The 21208-nt window shown below is 44.5% G+C and overlaps 1 protein-coding gene and 1 long non-coding RNA gene across 4 annotated transcripts in view; one reads left to right on the plus strand and one right to left on the minus strand.

Annotated features, from left to right (window-relative positions):
- Nucleotides 1-17201, minus strand: part of LOC144112983 (uncharacterized) — a 49702-nt gene extending 32501 nt beyond the window's left edge. Inside the window, exons 1-2 of one of the 2 annotated variants that reach the window (XM_077645835.1) lie at nucleotides 17019-17201; nucleotides 14948-15021 (exon numbers count right to left, since the gene is read on the minus strand). In XM_077645835.1, coding sequence (XP_077501961.1) covers nucleotides 14948-14952 — 5 coding nt within the window. In that variant the 5' untranslated portion in view covers nucleotides 14953-15021; nucleotides 17019-17201. Of the gene's footprint in view, nucleotides 1-14947; nucleotides 15472-17018 lie in introns of those variants that run through there. The other variant, XM_077645836.1, reaches the window with a different exon arrangement.
- On the plus strand, nucleotides 236-9709 carry LOC144112984 (uncharacterized). 2 transcript variants are annotated; one of them, XR_013310570.1, is made up of 4 exons: nucleotides 236-592; nucleotides 2549-2875; nucleotides 5662-8253; nucleotides 9307-9709. It is a non-coding gene; the product is annotated as an uncharacterized LOC144112984 (long non-coding RNA). The 2 variants fall into 2 exon arrangements; XR_013310569.1 differs by having other exon boundaries at nucleotides 242-592; nucleotides 6612-8253.
- Nucleotides 17202-21208: the final 4007 nt, after the last annotated feature.

Genomic DNA, 21208 nt, shown 5'->3' on the forward strand with positions numbered 1-21208 from the left:
TTTGAAAAAAAATTACAGTTGAGTTTCGGCAGTGTCATGCTAGTCGCGGAGCGGCTATTCAGAGGAAGATGATCCTCGTTGCGATTGGCCAACTGAAAACAGACGTCACTGCTCTGCGCTACGTCACTCTGTGGGGACTTTTGGGGAGCATTGTGCTTCAACCGATAGGGAGAATTTCAACTCTTTGCGAAAATCCTTGCTTGAGCCGCGTTCCTTGGTACGATAGGTGCCCATATCCCAAGGTGCATCTCTCTCTCTCCCGCCATTTCCTTTCGCCTCAAGCATGCAGACGGACGTGAGCGCTGGTGCTGCTTCAGCGACCACCGGCAAAAATTCCGAACGGAAGTGGTGCAAGTTTTGCGACAAGGCGTTCTCCAACACTAGTAATTTAAGAAAACACGTAAAGAACGTTCACGGGGAAGGAGCTTTGCAGCATGTAAAAGACGAGGAAGCGCTGACGATGAAGGTACGGTCGTTCTCGTGCGACTTGTGTCGAAGCATTTTGTCATTCTTCGTGACCTGCGGCGGCACCATGTGGACGAACACAACTTCGAGGAAGAAGTGGAGAATCTAGTCTTCGACTCTAATACAGGTAAGAAACGAAGTCGATGCTATTGCATGCATGCACGCAGTGGTCACGACAACAAAGGGGCAGAGCGGGAGGCAGTCGGACGCTCGTTATAGCTTCGATTACTGTTTTAAAAGTTGCAGTTTACTGACCTTTCGAGTGCGCGCTTTTGAAGTGTGTTAATACAAAGCCCGTTCGTTTTTTATTTTTATTTACGGGCTTACACTCACCCGGTGAAACGTGCACGTGGTTTTGCGCATAAAAACTTCGCGATGACATGCGCGTTTTAGTCAAATTTGAAACGCAGCGTACTTTGACCTATGGAAGTCATGATTGTAGTCAGTCATTCTGCAATGTATCATGACTCGGCACTTTACAAGCGACGTAATGACCGCCGCGGTGGCCAAGTGGTTGAGCATCCGCCTCGCATGCGGGAGGTGCGGGGCTCGATCCCCAGTGCCGCCGGGCACTCACCGGTGATACAATGGGTACAAGTTTTCCCCTGGCCTGGTGCTCGCCTTATCTAAGGTGAACTGCTTGGAAACGGGGTCTTTGACCCCACCCTGAGAAGTCAAAAATACCTTGTGTCATGGCGCTCCTTGGCCATAGATGCCTTTGCGCCATAAAAATCGATAATCATCATACAAGCGACGTAAAGTATGCGTAGTCATAGCCGCGACTCATAATGGTTATGAAGCATAGCATGACTCAGCACTTAAGTAATGCAATGTGTACAGAGGTTGTACAAAGTTTGCTTAGTCATGCTGCGTAGCCGTGACTCAATGATTTCGCATTCTCGCTTAAGTGTGTTTGCAGATTTTTTTTTGGTATCCTAGGTCCTCCATAAGGGGCTCTCTTTCATATTTAAATTAGCCACTGCAGGAAAAAAAAAACTGCTCGTGCAGCCTATCCTAGCAGCAAGACTCGGTGCTACAGGCCTTGCTTATGCTCTGTTGCACCTGCGATGTCTTGACCGAACTGCACTTCATATCTCCATCACAACCGCAATGTGACAGAGGTACACACATACAGGACACACGACATTGTCGCGGCATGCACTGGCTTGGCAGTGCTGTAGCCATCGCTGTTGCAACACACAGAAGTGTGCAGGAGGAATGCCCAGTGTTATTCTAGCCTCTGGAAGTCAACAAAGCTGCCCTGAATTTGTGGTCCAAGGACAGGGCCACGTAAAAGGTTGCCATGCAGGAATGAGCTTTGCAAAGGTAGACTATGTAACAGTTCGTGTAATCAGTTAACCTAGTATATTAAACAATATTCTCCAGAAATTGTTGCTCATGCACCAGTAGCATGAAAAACCCGTAAGTGAATGACTGATCAATTTTTTAATAGTAAAAATAAGCTGGGAAACGCAGTTCTGCACTACTGGCAAAAGGCAAAAAATGGTCAACTAAATCCGTGATTGTCATGTGCACTTGGCACAAGCAGAGCGCCAGTAGTAGCGCGGGAGTATTGCCCGTGTTCCCAATCCATAGTGCTTGCATTTTTCATTAGTCTATGTAAAAAGAGCAAACTTCACTTTGCACTTGCCTTTCAAAAAAATGAAAGTGGTGTGATGCACAAAAAAAGAGAATTTTTGCCAAAATTCTATAAACATGCAAAAGCAGAATTGCATGAACGTTGCCTTGTCTTGTTACTTCACTGTTGGCTTTCTAATGTTGCCTTATGCCGTTTTTCATGCACTGTCATTGTGTACATTTTTATCAAAATGAAGCACATGTATGTTCAGGCCTGTTTTTTCTTTTACTTTTTTAGTCATGGACTTTGATCACGTCATAACTATGCTGTAATGCTGCTATGACACTGTGGTTGCTATGCTGCCGTTGCTATGCTCTTGGCACAGACCCACATACTTCACAAAATCTTGCTCGGGTGTTTACGCATCAGAATAGTGCTCTTGCACCAATAATTAACTTCTACTGTGTGGAGTGCTTAGTTATGTTTATAATTTTTCCATTTCAGAATTTTGCACCTGGAAAGATGGAGAAGAAAGCAGAACTTGCTGTCATTTCATAGCTTCAACAGGAAGGAAAGAAAGCGCATCAAGCGTTTTCAAACGCTACCTGCATTGCCACCATTCCGGCACGCACAAAGAGCTTCCTATAGAACAGCGCCAAAGGCAGAAAAAGGGGCAAGGAAGCTGCAGAATTGGCAAGCATTGCTCTGCAACTCTAGAGGTTACGGAGAAAGACAGCAAAGTATATGTAGTGTTTCAAAAGAAACACTACGGACACTTCAATGAAGTCTGCCACCAGAGGCTGTCCCAGGATGAGGCCAGAGTGCTTGCAGGTTAGCCACTCCTCTTGTACAAAGCGTTTGTGCATGCAGTGTTCACTGTACCAGAATGTAAAAACATTTAGTGGCTACACTCTATCAACCCTTCATATGGTGTGAGACAAAAGTGCATTACTAGAAATTTAGGGAAATAATTTGTTCATTGAACTGAAGAGTGATCATTACAATGAATTTTCATTCTCCTGCAATGCACTCATGGCACAAAAGAGGTGGTACGACACATGAAAACACCTATTGTAAAGTGGGAAAAGGTATGTCCCACAAAACGAGGGGGCAGAATAAGTTATAGTAGGATACAACTTAAGAACCAAGTGACCAATGCCCCTCAAAGGAAGCCTTCTAGGCAGTGGTGTCGACCAATTCTTATGATGTCACGTTAATCCTAAGGAGTAGCATTGCAGGATGGTGGCAGATGAACGGGGATTAGTTGCGGCTTAACTGCTGGGTCATGAAAATCAGCTGATACCATTGAATGGAGGGTCTTCTTTGAGGGCCATGCGCCACTTTGTTCTTGAGCTGTATCTGACTATAGTGCAATACACTTGAGCTTGCTTGGTCGCATGGAAGGGTGAAAAACAATTGATCCACAATGGCACATTGCAGGCGCATTGCGCGTATGAACTTCATGCTGTTTAGTTTAGAGATGCTTTGTGGAAGTGGTCCAGTCTTTCGAATTGAACATGATTAGGAATGCCGTCTAGAACTGAACCACTGCAGTGTCTGTTTTCTTTTGTAGCGATAGCTACATTACGGTAGCATTTCGAGCCTTTAGCGTGGTGGTGGCACGTGACCATGGCCACGTGGTTCGTCACCTGACCAGCCACATGGTGCAGAGCAGGCGAAACCGAGCTGCAACATTTGTGCGCATGCGCCATGTCAAGTGGGACGAAGGTGAAGATGAAACGCCCAGCAAAACGGAGCGGCGAAAGACTGACTTTGCAATTCGACTAAGCGAGTTCCACTCGGCCAGCTGTAGCTATCGCGTCACACCAGGTTTAACCAGAGCTAAACCACCGCCAATTTTTTTCTGCTGGTTTCATTGACTATCCTAGGTTTGTCTCTCAGTCGGCTGACATTAAACTTCAGCCACAAGAATTTGGCTTGAGCTCCATGAAATGCGTCTTGAATGACAATTGCAGCATCAAGAGCCAAATAAAAAATTAAATGCTAGCCCCCATTTTGGCCGCCTGTCGAAAGCGTAGGCATTTTGTTCTGATAAGAGCAACAACGCTACCAGGCTAACGGTTGTATAAGGGGCATGTTTTTTTCTCACAAGACAGGTTCGTCTGCAGTGAACTTTCATTAATTCGGACTATTTCACTGTGTTGTCACTTCATTACTAATGCTCGCAGGAATGTCAGTAAGCTTTACAGCAGCCCATCCCATTGTCATTTTCCCTACCATCGCCAACTGGTTGAGCATGCATTTAGAGATCCTGCAGCTTCCTTTGGTGTTGGCTTTGCACAATCTAATGTCTCCGTGAGAACCAAAGTGGAGGGTGCTCGAAAACCACTGCCCAAATCATTCAGTGCCTTGCTTTTAATCGTCTAGAAAGCTGAAGAACAGTTCTAAGGTCTCCTCGGTTATCGGATCCCCCTTAACTATGAACAATGAAAACCTGTTAGGTCACTAGGTGAATGCAATACCAAGAAAAATTACTAAGGGCGCTTAAACTACTTACATGAGTGTGAAAGCATTTTTATTTCAGTTCCTTTTCATTTCAAATTTTTCTCTTTCTATTTACACACCTACTCATTAGCATACATTTGTAAGGTAACGCATAAACTTGGTTCACCTCTGCTCGCCCAGACGCAACATGGTTTTGTGGCCTGTGGGTTCCCCGCTCGCTTTGCAATCTGGAAGTCCTGGGCTCAATTCCCTGCACCTTCGAAATTTTATTTTTATTTGATGTCACAGAGACATCATCTGGGATTTTTGGGATCACTGCTGGTTAACGCCGCTGCAGAGTTTCGTTGCATTAAAAATGTATGCCTGGAACAGTCATTGCTAATCGTAATGATTCCTCACTGACGCCCACACTTTCAAACATAAAACAGAGTAGTGTGCATCCAGTTACGAAATCCACTCACAAACAGGGTCCCGACATTCCTGTTGACATGCGGAATATAACAAAAATGTTCTTGGAAGCCCGGATAAAGATTGTGTCGCTTCCAAAAAATGCCAGCTGGAAACATCACTCGTCAGAAATGAGCACGAAGTTTAACTGCTGATATTGCTTTCACCATGACACAAAAGAAAAATAATACATTTATAGTTCAGTGCAGTGTTCATATGAGGAATTTCCGGTCCTAGAGTGGCAATGGCCATCTCACAAGCTATACACAAATTGTAAAGTTGTGCAGGTGGGAGACACCAGTGTCCGCTGTTGCCACATAAATAGTTAAAGGTTATTATGGTATCAGTTAAAGGTTTTGTTTTTTCATGTATTACTTTGCGTGACCATAACTGCATTTCTATCCTCTCCAAATTTTGTACTACGTGCAGAAAATTTTTGTTTCGTGAACCCATGTTAATAAGCCGTTTAGAGTACTTATAACAGGCTGCATTAAAGCAGTAGAGATACCAAATTTTAGCTGTACGTTCAGTCTTTGCAACGATGCACAGCACATGAGAAGATATTGACAACCATGTGAATTGTACCAACAAGCGACAATAACTGAATGTTTTTCTCTTATGCTGTTACGGTTTCAACAGCTGAACGGTGGCTGTGACGTCACAGATGATTTGATGGTCACTGCTTTCGTCATTTTAATTCGCAGCATTTGTTATGCAAGCCTAACCCGCTGAAGTGGTTCAGTGGTTTGAATGCTACTGAGCTGGAATACCCGGGTTCGAACGCGGCCGCAACAGCTGCGTTTCGATGGAGGCGAAATGCAAGAGGTGCCCATGTGCTGCACATTGTCAGTGCCCAAAGATTCCAAGATGGTTGGAATTATTGCGGAGCCCTCCACTACGGCTTTCCCTTGCTTCGTTCACTCCCACGTTCCTGCCTTCCCTCATGGCACGTTCAGGTGCCCACAGTGCCATTTCCATTCCTCAAAAACCACTAAACACAAGCCTGGACAAGAGTTCAAATCACAAAAAAAAGAACAAGCAGATTATATTGCAGTTTATGCATAACTTGCACACCCTTAAATAGTCTCTTACTTAGCAGCAGTCATTCGGTTGCTGAAGCCGAAACAGCTTGAGAAAAATATTCACTTAGAAATTATTCAGGATTTTACATTGCGCCTCATGCACAGTATTGTGCTCCAGTCCAAAGAAACAAAGAACGCATTCAGAAATTTGGTTTGTCTACTCCTTTAAAGGTGCAGTCAGGTCAATTGGTGCACTTTCTGAATATGTAGAATGAAACGGGACTGAATGAGAACCAGATGTCCTTGTTCTTTTCTTGTCCACATTTTCAGAGCTTTTATATCCTGCATTTATAACAGGCTGTATATAACTTTCCTGTTTTGCATTCTATGCATGTTTAAACACTCAAGCACATAAAATGAATACCATCTGGCTGTGAAACAAGCATTTTGTCGTGTGCTGTGCAGTGCCACAGAAGTGAAATTAATGTTATGATGTAATTTGTGTCATCTGTAAAAAAGGAACAAGGCTGAAGACAAAGGAATCTGACAAGAAGTATCTGTCACTTTATTACATGGCAGTAAGCAAATGTACCAGAGATGCTAACAGTTTTTTTTTTCTGTACAATTTTCAGGTCGGTTAGCAGAAGGAGTGCCCGCAAAAACCGTTGTGCACAACATCCGAGCAGGCACAAGTGGATCAAGCCCACGGATGCAACTTGTGACCACTAAGGACCTCCGCAACATTGCAGATAAGTTTAGGATTGGCAAAGAAGAGCAGAGAGATCCAGACGATTTTAAAAGTGTTGACTTATGGGTCGAAGAAATGAGGGCGGAAAACGAGTCACCACTGTTGTATTACATGAAGAAGGGTGACCCCAACAGTCATGATGGTGACTTTGAGCTAGCGTTAATGACATTCCCACAACGAGAGTTACTTTCTAAATTGGGGACAGAGAAACTGTGCATTGACTCCACCCATGGCACAAATAAGTACAAATTTCAACTGACAACCCTGCTCACAATTTCTGAAGACGGATCTGGTATCCCGTGTGCCTATGTGATTTCAAAAAGGGTGAACATGGGCACCATGGTGAGGTTTTTCGAGGCCATCAAAGAAAAAACAAACACAGTACAGTGTCAGGCATTTATGTCTGATGATGCCCCTGTTTATGGCAATGCATGGGAGCAGGTGATGGGTACCCTGAAGAGTCGACTGCTTTGCAGCTGGCACGTGCTGCACAACTGGGGCGCACGCCTGAATACGGTCCCGAACAAGGACTGCAGGGATACAATAAGGGACATGCTACACACTCTGATGAAGTGCACAGATGAGACAGAGTTTCAACAGTTGCTCCCTGCGTTTCTTAGCATTTATTCCAAAGAGCAGCAGCTTAATCGCCTTGCTCCAAAGGAGCTGGAAGAGCTGGATGGCTTCATCAGATATTTTGAAAAAACATACGCAAAGAGGGCATGTCAGTGGGCTTACTGCTATCGGCAGTACATTGGATTAACAACAAATAATCACTTGGAGTCAATGCACAAGACACTGAAGTACTCTCACTTTGGTGGCAAGATAAATGGGCGACTGGATAAATTAATCAAAGTACTTTTTTATTTGACGTCTGACAAGCTTTACAACAGGGCTATTGCACTTATGAAAGGAGGAGCAGACCACCGCAAATCTGTCCTATTTGGGAGGCATAAAGTGGGGATTGAGCTTTGTAAGACCAGTACTGAGAGAGTGGGAGATGGCCAGTGGCATGTAAAGTCACAAAGCTTGGTGAACTTCAAGCACACAGTGCAAAGGACTAGCAAATCATGCAGTGGCTGTGAGCTTCATTGCAAGCAGTGTGAGGCTTGCCACAACATGTTCACATGCACATGTGTTGACCATGCAATGCATGCGCACATGTGCAAGCACATGCATGCTGTTGCTTTAATCCAGCAATACATAGTCCTTGTCATGCTTGCATTGCAGGAAGCTTGCTGTATCTTTGTGTGCAGAGCAGAATGGGCTGCAAAACTTTTTTATAAAGAACTAAATTTTTACACCAGACTAGCCATCCAAATTTTAGGCTGAACCACACTGGTCATAGGGACAGGTGCTCACTTGTCCTTGACTAGAGAAAATGTAGCTTTTTCACAAGTTGTGTGCTTGCCTTGCTTGTGTTTGTTTTTTGCAGATTTGATGAGGGAAAATATTTAATGCAGAAAGTAGCACCTGAATGTGCTGGCTGTTTGTAGACCCTGCCAACTGAAGATGGCAGATTTCAGGTGAGGATTATTTTGTGAGGTAGTTGCTGGGCTGCTTTGACAAAGTTCTTCAGCATAGCAAGCTCAAAACACAGCAGGGAAGAGGAGTGCCATTTGCTAATTTTCGTGAAGCCCGCATGGTCATAACAAGGGAACTGATATCCCACCCATGTCAAGCAGCACCAGTAAGGGTACACTACAGGCCTCAAGTAATTCCTTTCTAGTCATTCTTTCTTCCCGAAATTTTCCTCCTAGGAATGGAGAACTCATCCCGCTATGGCACCTCAGTGGCTCTGGCGTCTTTAGACTGTTTACCCCAGGGTTTGATCCTGGCCGTGGCGGCTGTATTTCAGTGGAGGAAAAATACAAGAATGCCAATAGGTTGTGCAAAGTCAGCGCACGTTAAAAAGCCCCAGGGGGTGCAGATTAATCCGGAGACCTCCATTATGGTGTCCCTCATAGCCCATGTGTCGCTCTCAAATATAAACCCCACAGTTTAAAAATAAGATATTTCAGGCCCCTCATTCCCCACTCAGAATCTGCATGTGTGAGTAAATTTTCTCTGGTGCTGCTCAACAGAGAACCTCTTGACAATTAGCAAGCATTTCTCATCTTTAGGCGATTAGTGCACTCTGTTGCTTGTTCATACCTGCCTTGCATTCACTATCATTTCTGTTTGCATGTGGTGCACTTCAGGAAAAGCAGTATCAAGTGGCACTCCATGCTGCATACATACCTCTTTGTCATGTCGTGATGTCACAGTGAACTGCCCTTTTAGAGGACAGTTGAGAATATGTAGTTATCGTGGAGCACATAACTACCATTCATCTTATTTAACAAAGACAATACTGCTGCAGCAGACAAACAGTATTACTCATTTTTCGGAACATTGCTGGTGCAATTTGTCACACGGACTTATATTGCCGTGGTAGAACTAGTTGAGAATGGCCTTCCCTCACAATAGTAAAGCACTTCATAAATGAATTTGCTTGGCAATCATAGGTATGGTGCTGTGGCAAAGTTGCTAGGAATTTGTTCCACTCATGCAGATACTTATTTCTATTTTTGTTTCAGGCTTTCGTACACCATATTTACTTACATAATGGATGCACTTGCATAATAAATGCCTTGCCTACTTCAGTCGCCAAAATTTGGGGAAGTTTAATTGACCACACCAAGTTTTACAGCATGTAATAAATGCACCAAAATTACCATTCAAATTTTTTCCCACAGACTGCATCCATTATGCAAGTAACTGTGGTATTAGGTTACAGAATGAAGCACTGTCAACCGTAATATGTGGCCGCAAAACTGCCTGGAGCCACGTGAAGAGGAAGGCTCCCAAGGCTCATCACACCACATTTTCTCCAGTATCCAGACATGGCACCCGTTTCATCCTGCACCTCACATTCACCTCGGGATATTGATAACCTGTCAGCTAGATAACGAATGTTGCAAATAAAATGTCTAACAGAAAGCTGCGGTTGTATGTATCAGGGGTTTTCCTTGACTTGTGGCAGTCAACCTGGACAAGTTGTCGTAATGCAAGGCAGCCCAGTATGCACGAAATGTGAATTGCAACACCTTCACATATCATTTCTTAGGGTTCATCGTTTTCCACAATTGGGTGCAACTCATCCTTCCACAGTCCTCGCATAAAGTGCTCCTTTTCCTTTCTTGGCTGCCAAAATTTCTTTTCCTAGGCATTTTGGCAATTTTCAATTGCATTTCTCCACGAATGTGGTACTTCTGAGAAGTTGGAAGGTAATTTTACATATGATCTATTTTTAATAAGCTTCAAGATACTACGCTTGATTTAAACATTTGCAGTCATAGATACGCTGCCATTGTGTGATCACTGTACAAAAACATTGATTCTAATGGATGTTTACGATGCCCTACAAGCCCATCTGTGGCTTTAGAAAGCTGCCCTTCCTAGTACAGACATTAAATACAACTTGCACATAGCAAAAACTAATCTGTGTGTGTAACGTTGAAATTCAATAGATTCCATTAGACGCCGCTTCGATCCCAGCTGCGGTGATTTAATTTTGATGGTGGCAAAATGCTAAAGGTCCGTGTGCTGTGCGAAACCACTGGTGGTCGACATTACCGGAGCCCTCGACTACGACGCCCCTCGTAGCCTGATTCGCTTTGGGGCGTTAAACCTTATAAACCAAACAACCAACTTGTCTATTAATTGCAATACCCACATCACATGGGCACAACTGACAAGGTGTTCAATGCATGTTCATTAACAGCATTCTTGCTGCAACTTCCAGTTATTGTCCGAACACAATAATGATGGGAATACTTGAAGATTAGAAAAGTTTCTTTCATTTGAACAAAACGTGCCTGTAGGGTCAAAGCCTTTGTCAATATTGTTCACGTGTAGTAGTATCTCACTTCTTTTGCAGAAAATAGTTTCTCGCTAGTTCAATCTAAATGGTCACAATCAGCCTGTGGTGTCAGTATAAGGTGATGTCAAAATAAAGACTGTTACATTAATTAGGTTTTTTTGAAATTAATCATGAAATATAGTACAAAATGCATGAGCTTGTTACTTGTAGCAAACGTGAAGATGGCATACGCATGAATATTGCGAAGCTGGTCCCTGCAGTGCCGCATGAAAACCGATAAAATTTAATCACGAATGGTACATGTGTTAAATGCTGATCAATTAAGGCTAAAAATAAATCACAGACCATCAATGTGACTCATGCGGCACAGTATGCGTCAGCATTATGTTCCTGCCAGACGGAGCGCAGCAGCTGCTGACAGGTTCAGACTACGAATGGGTCCCATCAATCACCACGTGACACGCCCACTCCACTCACCTAATGAAATCCAGCTATCTGTGACACATCCACTCTCCCCACCCCTCGACTGTGATTGTCAACCGCTTGCCAACCATCTCCACCTACCCTCTCTTCTCTTTCCACTCTCTCCACTTTGCCACCTGAGGCTTCAGACGGATGGATAGACGAATTATTCCAACATGGGGGTTCTGATGCTGACGCATTACAATGATATTTTTGAATCACAGCTACAGTTTGTTACATGCCAAGTAGAAAAGTACTCGCTACACCATGCATCACAAGGAAGTACATTTGGCGCCTAAATTGAAATGTGCAGTGTAGCGAGCAGTTAGCACCAGGTGCTGTACACAGACACGAGCGCGAAATGGACAATGTTTATTACCTTATTAAGGCCTTTTCTGTGCAGCAGTTGCATGTGCACTCCCCCTGTACAGAGTGTGAAGACTGCTTTTGAAGCTAAGGTTGATCACATTGCAACGAATAAAGACAGCACAAACACGAGAACCGAACACACAGCACTGACTCAACTCTTCGATGGTCAGTGCTATGCGTCTGGTTCCCGTGTCATCCCTTTTTGTTCTGCGACCAACCTTAACTAAAACAAACAACTTGCCCGAACCCTTGCTTTTGAAGCACACCATGCGCTAGCACCCAAACAACTTGCCCGAACCCTTGCTTTTGAAGCATACCATGCGCTAGCACGCAGTAGAGTGCACAGACTGAGCCATGTGTGCTATTGTAGCAGCAGTAAACCACGGGCAAAAAATACCTTTGTCCGTAAAGTTTCGAGACTGATTTATTTTCTTCTATAGAAATAATTCCCCAAAACAAATGTTGGTGCGTATGTGTAGCACAATCTTTTCGGGCTAACCTGAGCTATTTATGTTAGTTGCTGAGGGAGCCGCTAGATGGCACTACATGTAAATACGTTGTCACTTGTCGTCTGCACATTCTACTGTGAGTGAATGTGGAGAGATGGACGTGTAAGCTTATAATTCTGTGTGAAGCTTGGCATGACAGCCACACAGATGTAGCAGCTCCTTCGTGGCGCTTACGGCAATGAGACATTATCGTGGGCACAAGTTTTCGAGTTCCACAAGAGGTTCGTTTCGGGGAGAACGTCTGTGGAAGACAACACAAGGCAGGGGCACCCTTAAACCTCACAGAATGAAAACGTGGCTCGGATCAGGAAAATCATACAGCAAGACCGCACCATTACAATCCGCATGCTATCAGATGCTCTCGACATTAGTAAGAACAACATGCCACCAAATTCTATGTGAGAACTTGGGGAAACAAAAGCTGAATGCCAGACTTGTGCCGCACTCCTTCACACAGGACCAGAAGGACACGCACGCGGGCATCAGTGAGCGCTGATTTACTCTCTGAGGCAGAGAAGGATGCTGGCATTCGTCGACACCATCATTGCTGAAGACGAAACATGGTGTTTTCAATACGATCCTCAAAACAAAGAGGCAGAACGCCGAATGGCGGTCCACAAGCTCTCCGGCGTCGAGAATGGTGCAGCGACAGAAGACCAAAACAAAGACGATGCTGATAGTTTTTTTCGATGCCTGAGGTGTCGTACACCACAAGTTCGTCCCACAAGGGCAGACGGTGAATCAGGAGTTTTATATCCGCGTGCTCCAACACATGCGTGATGCACTGCGACGCCGTCGCCCTCACTTATGGGCATCTGGACAATGGAGCCTTCTCCACGATAACGCAAGGCCGCCCGCTACTCTCAGCGTGACAAAATTTCTCGCCAAGCACAGCATTACTGTAGTTCCCCATCCGCCATGCTCGCCTGACCTCACCCCATGCGATTTTTTCCCGATTCCTCGTGTGAAGAGAGCCCTAAAAGGTCGCTGGATGGGGAGTGGGGAGGCCATTCAAGGCGCCACGACATAGGAGCTGGCAGCCCTGCCAAAAGAAGCGTTTTCCAACTGTTTCCAAGACCTCAAGAAGCGTTGGAAGCTGTGTATAGACTGCAAGGGAGATTATTTCGAAGGGGTGCTGCACAAATGATTTCAATGATTTCAACGCATTTTTTTTAATGGACTAAGTCTCGGAACTTTACGGACAAAGGTTGTATGTATACACAGCCAATTGCGATAGTCGGTAATGCGAATTTTAAGCGCAGCTGTTTATGTATTTTAGTTTTGCAATATGCTAAGGTACAAAATTTAAGAGAGCCACCTGCCACGGCAAGATTCAGTGATAGGTGGCATTTCGCTTTGCTACTACCTGCCACAGCTGGGAGGTGGCGCGTTACACTACTAGCCGCCCTCCGGGATCTTCCCGTGGCAGCCACCTTCCAGTTTTCCATTCATCCGCTCTTGCCGTGGCAGGTGGCGTGTAATGCCGACTACGACGTGGAATCCAAGAACGGGTGGCAAAGAGTGGCGCTCTAAAATGGATGTGAAAAGTGTAGAAATGAAAAGTGTGCACATACCTCCTGCTCCTTTCTGAGAAAAGCCAACAAAAACCATCCTAATAATACTTCAATGCTAAACCGTATTTGGCTCACTTGTACGAAGTTACAGCACCTCACACTACCAGCATGAAAAAAAAACCAGTCACAAAAGGACAAGGGACAGGAGAAGGAGTGTTCACGACTGGTCCAACGACTGGTCCTGTCGTTGTGGCGTGAACACTCCTTCTCTTGTCCCTTGTCTTTTGTGACTGTTTTTTTTTTCAAGGTACAATGCACCAACTGGCCCGCATTTCAACCCTTCTGCATACCAGCATGACACAAAGGTGTTCTGTGATGCCTGCAAACTTCTAAAACATTCTGCAAGACGCATCAGACTTGCCTACTAGACTTGCTGAGCTATTGCTGGCACAGCAGTGCCACAGAAAAGGTTACTGCACAAACACGACTACCAGTTTGTTACTATCACTCAGCAATGCAATGGTGCTAATATCAGCAATCAAAACCTGCCACATTTAAGAACATGATTATTTATCCAGCAAAATGGCAAATGAGCTTCCATACGATAAATTCAGAGCCAACATCTCGTTGATGCAGCCAATATAAAGCTAACATCATGTGCTTGTAAACAACAAACGTATCCTTAAGGGACACAAGTGAACCATACAGCAGTGGTTTCCACTAATGATGCATATGCCTAAGTATGGCAGGAGTCTACTACTACAGCTTCGTTTACAGGAGCCCAAGGTAAGTCGGGAAAAGGCCTCAACAAGAACACTTGTACTTGATGGCGAATTTTCCTGAACTTAATCTTGGTGAGTAAGGACCGGCGTAGGTACAGTAATGCCCAGTGTTAAGCAAGACAGAACATGCAAAAGTGCCACCCACAACTGTGGCATGCTCCCTCTGTCCCAGAAGTGCCAGTACAAAACAGTTTCCGAATGATCTGACTCTATGACTTGACGATGCTTGTGTGCACATTGCCAAGAAGATGGGGCTGAGCAACGAACTGCTTGCAATTTGGTTGACTTAGCCCGACCCAACGATTACTAAGCATTTACACAAGCCTGAACGGCCAACTTGACCCGACATTGTCAGGTTCATGCAAACACCTAGTATTACACATGTGTAAACCCATGCAAGAGCCAATTAGGTCACATACAGTCCCAGGAGTGCCTACTCCGTGGTCCATTTGCCTAAAATTTCGGGCACGGCGTGCCCAGATGACACCACAATTAATAAAAGCATAACAGAATATTAACAAAAGCATTACAACAGCACACAGAGCTCATAACAGGTTTGAAAACACAAATGCTAGGCATTATATAACACTTTCTTCTAAAGCACGAAAATTCCCATAATTCCGCCCTCCTGCACTTGCTACAATAGGCTCTCGAATTTGCATGCATGCCATGCAAAAGCTCTTACGAGTCCCACTGCCCAGCAGGTGGTTACAACATACCGCATCACCAGCAGCCTTCACATGCATTCGCACTTCACTGGCTTCCTTGAGAACTTCGCTCACAGCTATACCATCTGCAGACAAGTAGGGAGTTCCGAACAAAGCTCAAAATCACACAGCCCGCCACTTCAGCCACCGGTGCAAAACCAGCAGAGCACAGTGCGGCCAGTGGAGTTGATGCGCGCTTGGTGCAGTCTGGCACAGCTGTCTTCACAACGTGCAACTTACCGGAATGCACCCAGCATGCCTCCTGACTTGCCTTACTAACGCTGAACACTAGTTAATTTCAGCACTACCTTCCCTCTTTTCCCCTTTCCTCTAGTCACGAAATTCACAGCAAAAACGACTCCAGATTCTTTTCCTCCTTACTCTGCTTGATTACAACTAAACCCTAAGATGCGCGACCATTTTTTGACAGTCTTCTAAATTAGGCTGGCAAGTATGACCATGCCAGCACAACTCCATCTAACGTCTGGTCTTCTGGTTATGTTGATGTTTGCTGCATTCACCAAAAATAAAATCAGATTTACAAATTTTCCCGAGCACTCGATTCAAACTCGTGATATAAACATAGAGAAGGGCTCCGTGATTACTGTTAGAAAGTGAATAGCAATGTTGTCTGGCTTTGGTGCACTGCGCTCAAAAACTTGGCACAGGTTGCTTGTAAAAACGGCCAGGATGATGACACTTCCATTTCACCTTTTGGCCTATTATAGCCTATAAAAGCTTCATCCTCAGCAAAAGCAGCCCCTTTTCATTAGAATGACGTAACCTATCATCGCTATGACCCAACTCTAATGTGTCCTCCTTGGTATCCCGTGAAGTCTGGCCGCACTGAGCTGCTCTGTAACGCAGTAAGCATAGCGCGGAAAGAACGCAGGACGAAGAGGAAACAGGACAAGAATAGTGCTTGTCCCCTCTCGTTCTTCCCGTGCTATGCTCACTGTGTTACAATGAATTACCAACCTGCCCAAGCCTATTCCATTCTGAGCTACTCTGCTTTGTTATTACCAACTTTCTTTACACTGAACAAAAAGATGCAGGACACGAAGAATCACTCGCAGCTGAAGTCTGACAAAATGCGACACTTGTACATAGCATCAGAGTATGCATGGTCTGGGCACCTGTCTATCACCTACTTGATACACCAGTTCTGTCCCCACTCATAAACACCCAAACACTTGCTTCAGTCTCTTTAGCAATGAAGGCAAACACACTGGCTTACACAAACATCGAAATTACTTGCTATTACATCTTAACAAAAGTGTTCAGTGTCACATTGTTACTATGCTATATTAATTTATACATTCCACTACATCATCTTTGGCAGACAATAAAAATCTCGCTTTTCAACAGTATGTGGGCAGTCACTGATTGCACAAACCAAATATGACTGTATACCAACAGAACGTGAACTCACAGGATTACCTTAGAACTCCTACGTCGATGAAAGCGTGCAGTGAACATGGCAACACTTTTCACTTTTTCAGATGCGCCGCTCAGCGTGTGCACACGCGTTCAGTACACTCTGCCTGCGCCATGAAGGAAGACGGGTCACTCGGCCCCAAGAGCAGAAGTACGCATTGCCAGTGCATTCCAGAATACTCAATTCCAATAGCTACTATACGAGACGTAAGCACGGTTTTCGATAATCCAGCGTTCGCACTGTGCAGCTTTATTTCTTCGCTCTGTCCCAAGCATTGGGACCGCTGAGGTGGTTGCAAGCTACAGTCGGGTAAGCCTTGCGATTGTTCTGCCGACAATTGCTTCACTCTGCGATCTGGCAGATCAATGCAATTTCGCACACAAGCACCCACAACAGTCGTCAATCGGTACTGTCGCCATTTGGTGTCCAGATCAGTGCCTTGGACTGTTAGAGGGCGGGCTAGAAAAGACATGCTGCAACGTTCTCCAACCCTTGCTCCATGAGATGACGTATCACAGCCTACACACTGCATCGTGATGATTATAACAAGAGCTATATGTACAGATCTTTTCCGCAATGAGCTTGAAACACCCAGATCTGGGACGCCAATACTGGACGGCACGCGCTTGCATCCTGTTCACTCACCTTTAGGGGCGCATGGGAGGGAGGTAAACACGCATTCTACGGGCGGTCTGCTGGTCACAAACAAAAAGGGCAAATTTAAATATCTACACAGGCCACAAAGACGCGACGCCGGCGAATTCTTCACTCGCAACGACCGCCGACCGCGATTCCAAACACGTAAACAACCGCCATGTTGTTTTTTTTCTTCTTAGCTCAGTCACTGACTGTAGGGGGCGCTTTAAGAGCGCTAACATTATCATCATCGCGATCTTCCTCAAAGAGGCGCAAATAAAAATAGCCTATATTGGGAATGAACTAGAAAAAAAAACAATGAGTTAGAATTTACATTATAAATAAGATAGTCACTTATGCAGCTGTCGATAATCAACACACTCATTGAAAGGGAGCGCCAATAAAATTGATACAGCAGTGTCATTCACGAAAATAAAACCAAAACATTATAAATATGTGCGCTTTCTCCAAAGCTGCCTGGTTAGACTAAAGCTGAGACGTGCGACCATGTTTAGCAGATTTCTAAATCGGCCCATAAAAAAATTAAGCAAAAAAAACTGTAATAGGAGCTGGAAACTTACGACACAAAAGGGTCAACATTGCATGGTCAACAATATGCACGCTTTGTCTCTTGCTGCGCATCCAAGGCTTCAGTGCATGTCTCTTTGCTGTTTCAAAGCAGCACAGTCTTCTATCATTGTAGCGGATAGAACCAAACCAAATGTAGTGTCATGAACAAAGCGGTCACATAATTTTCACTTATGCGGCTCAAAATCACATTATTTGTTATTCGAGTTTAGTTTCAATGACATGAAGCAACCACAAGTACCATTATAAAAGGTACTTTTCATCAGAGCACTTCGGATGGACTGGAAGCCTCACTCCCAACAGTGTACAATAAAACCACTCACACTAATCATGTTAATTGGCAGGAATGTGTACTTTACACTGCAACAGATGCAAGTCAAAAGATTTGGCCATTCAAAATCATAGTGTGCTGATATATTGCTGCAATCTTCAACATAATCATGCTTGCCATTACAATGAAAATGACTCATCAGCACATGTAAACACGAGAATTTTTTGCTTTACACACATTTTGACACCACGCCTAGTTCACTACTTATAGGCTCCGTACAGTCAAGTTTGGTCACGAGCCCTGCGCCAACTAGCGCAGCTTTCACAAAACTGTGGGGCGGGGGAGCGGAAGCGCCGTGTGCTGCAGCACTCTCTCAGATGCTTTCACGGCACTGCAACTATTGCGAGTACTAGCGGAAACGACCTAAGAAATTTCAGGAAGCAAAATACACTACTGCCGGTTATGCTGCGTCCAGAATTATTACAGCCGGGCAGGAAGCTTGGCATCAAAATGTGCAAGTTTTCTGGTAGGCTGCACGACCGAGAGGTGGACTGTAGCAGTACGGAGAGTCAAGTCAACAACCTCTGTCAAGTTCAACGTCAGTCATACTGCCGCGCATTTAAAGCTACATTTTCAAATTGCATACACGTTACAACTCCTGCAACATGCATTTAGAATTTTGATAGCGCTAGAGCTACTTTCTAATTGTGGGCATCTAACCGCACTTTCGGCGTTTGTGTGGCTTCTCACCGTGCTTTAGTTTCTTTGATGTTTGTGATCATATCAAACACGTACGTGCTGTCGGAATCAGAAGCTAACGTAATGCGAGGAGGGGGTGGGATTATTTCAGCACAGTGGGATTATTTCAGCACGCAAGCATATCACCTGAAATGTACGAATGCATGACGGGGCGTTCCTTCCACTGGTAATACTACCTAGCGACTGGGTAAGAGGTAGCGCTACAACTTCTTTTTAAATCCGAGAACTTGCGTCCTGTAACCTTTGCTGCCAATAGTACGTACTGACGCCCACAAGTTTTCTGAATATCGAAATCACGAAAAAGCTGGATTTCCTCGCCTGCTGGAGGAGGGGTGCACTGTGCAGTTCGTGCAGGGAAGTGTAACGAACATGTTCCAGTTTGTGGCTGCATGCTTAGATCGAGTGCCAAGCAATTGGGCTTTTTTTAAATCTGTATGTCCCATAAACTTTAGTGTTTGCCTGTGTCGCGCGGCTTACGCATACCGCGCCATAGTGCAAATTAGCTGTTGTCGCTTTATTTCATCTTATTTTATATTCAGAGCGATGGCTGCAAATTTGTGTCGAATTAGTCAACAAGCATCTACACTAACCACCTCGTGAAAATATGCAAAAAAGTGCAATTTGAACGCATGCCAATTACTACAGTTAGCCGAGTCTATGCAACCAAGAGACCTTCAAGAGATGATAGGTATCTGACATGTTTCATACACCATAATCGTTCCTTAACAACCATGGTATGCACTACTCATTGGAGTCCTACATTCCACTGATGGCAAAGAGTGAATTTCCGCAATAAAATAAAGCGCAACTGAATTAAGCCCTTCAGAGCGGTGGGAACAACGCATTGTTAAAAGCCTTTAATAGGCTTAAAACCAGAAAAGGCCACTTGCGACATTGGAAAGCACAGCGCATGATGCAGCAAGAACACGGCCGGCGGTCATGTACAAAACGCAGCAAAAACTTGAGAGCAAGTAGTGCAGCCAGCGTGTTCGCCTTCCCAGTATCGTCATACCTGCCACGGTAGTGCTGAAAGCAGTGCTGCTCCGCAGCGCTCTCTGGCCACTGTATGGAGCCTGTGCTACTTACATTTATTTACATGACAGGCATGAATGCACACATGCATGCCAATCATAGCATGGGTGGCATGCATATGTAATAGTTGATATGCACCTCGTCAACACCACATATTGTGCATTTGCACACACAAATACTCATGAAAATTTAAGATAGGTAAATTTAATGAAACGAGGGCAAAGAGGTCGGCCAGAAAGATTGATATCTTGCCTGCTTCTCTGCACTCAGGAAGGGGAGGAGGAGAAGAAAGAGGGTCCTGATGGGTGCCGATCTGGTGAGAAGAGAGGTGAGAGTACGTGTACGCACATCTGATGGCGTCAAAATTCAAGAGTGCTAGCAATTACTGCAGCTTAAATGGTCAAGCACACAGAACACACACCAAAGTTATGGTATGGTATGGAATATGAGGTTTAATGCCCCAAGGCAACAGGGTTATAAGGGATACCATAGTGCAGGGTTACGGATTAGTTTTGACCACATGGGGCTCTTTATCGTGCACTGATATCACTCAGTACACAGGCGCTTTGCATTTCACCTCCACTGAAACACGGCTGCCACTGTGGCGGCACGACGGTGGTGGCATAGTGTACTTTTACTATACCTGCAATGTAAAAATTAACAAAAGGCAATTTCCCCACTTCGTTTAAATTATTACAATTGCCCAAAGCCCTCCTTGGTTTCCATTGCTCTTGGTTTGCTACACACTTGAGCCTTTTAATTTTTCGTCAGTTCAGGTCCTGTGAGGCATGCAAAAAATTGAGATATAATCGTTGCCAGTTCACTTTATGTCATTCCAACTCTTCGCAGGTTTGTGTACGAGTTGATATAAATAACAACGAACAAAGTTGTGACAATACTGCAGTCTTTGCATGCCTCACGTGACCTGAACGCACCGCTGACTTCATAGTCGTCGTTCGGTTGTTTAAGCTAAACAGTGTGAGAGAAAAATAGTTATAAATATACTGTCTCTTGTTGGAGCAATCCATGCAGTTGTCTAGGTTTTCCAAGCTACTGCGAATCATTCTAACTGAAAGAAAACAACTAAAATTTTGGTGCCTCTGCTCCTTTAATACCTACTGGGCCTTAACAATATAAAACGCACCTAAACATATCAGCAAACTGAGCTGTCTACCTTCAAAAATGTATCGATAAGCTCTTTTCTCATTGCACTTTTAACCATGTTGCCTCATACTTGTGGTTTGCATATGTTCTGACTGTGCATGTTACAGAACCAGTAATTCAGAAACCAGCAGATCCATCCATTCAGCAGCATGTCAAGTGAGGAAGTAAAAATAGAATGCAGATAGAAAGGAAAGGCACACAGTTTTTTCAGACCTTCCAAGTTGAAGACTTCATACTCATATGTGGCCAATTGTAACTGTTTCCTTATTGAAATTGCACTCCAGTCTAGACGTTTGCCTTAAACCATAGAAAAATTTGTCAACACGCTTCCTTCTACAAGGAATAACCAAATATAAGTAGACAAGCCATGCTTACATTTTCATGC

The sequence above is a fragment of the Amblyomma americanum genome, chromosome 1, assembly GCF_052857255.1.
Source record: "Amblyomma americanum isolate KBUSLIRL-KWMA chromosome 1, ASM5285725v1, whole genome shotgun sequence".
NCBI lineage: Eukaryota > Metazoa > Arthropoda > Arachnida > Ixodida > Ixodidae > Amblyomma > Amblyomma americanum.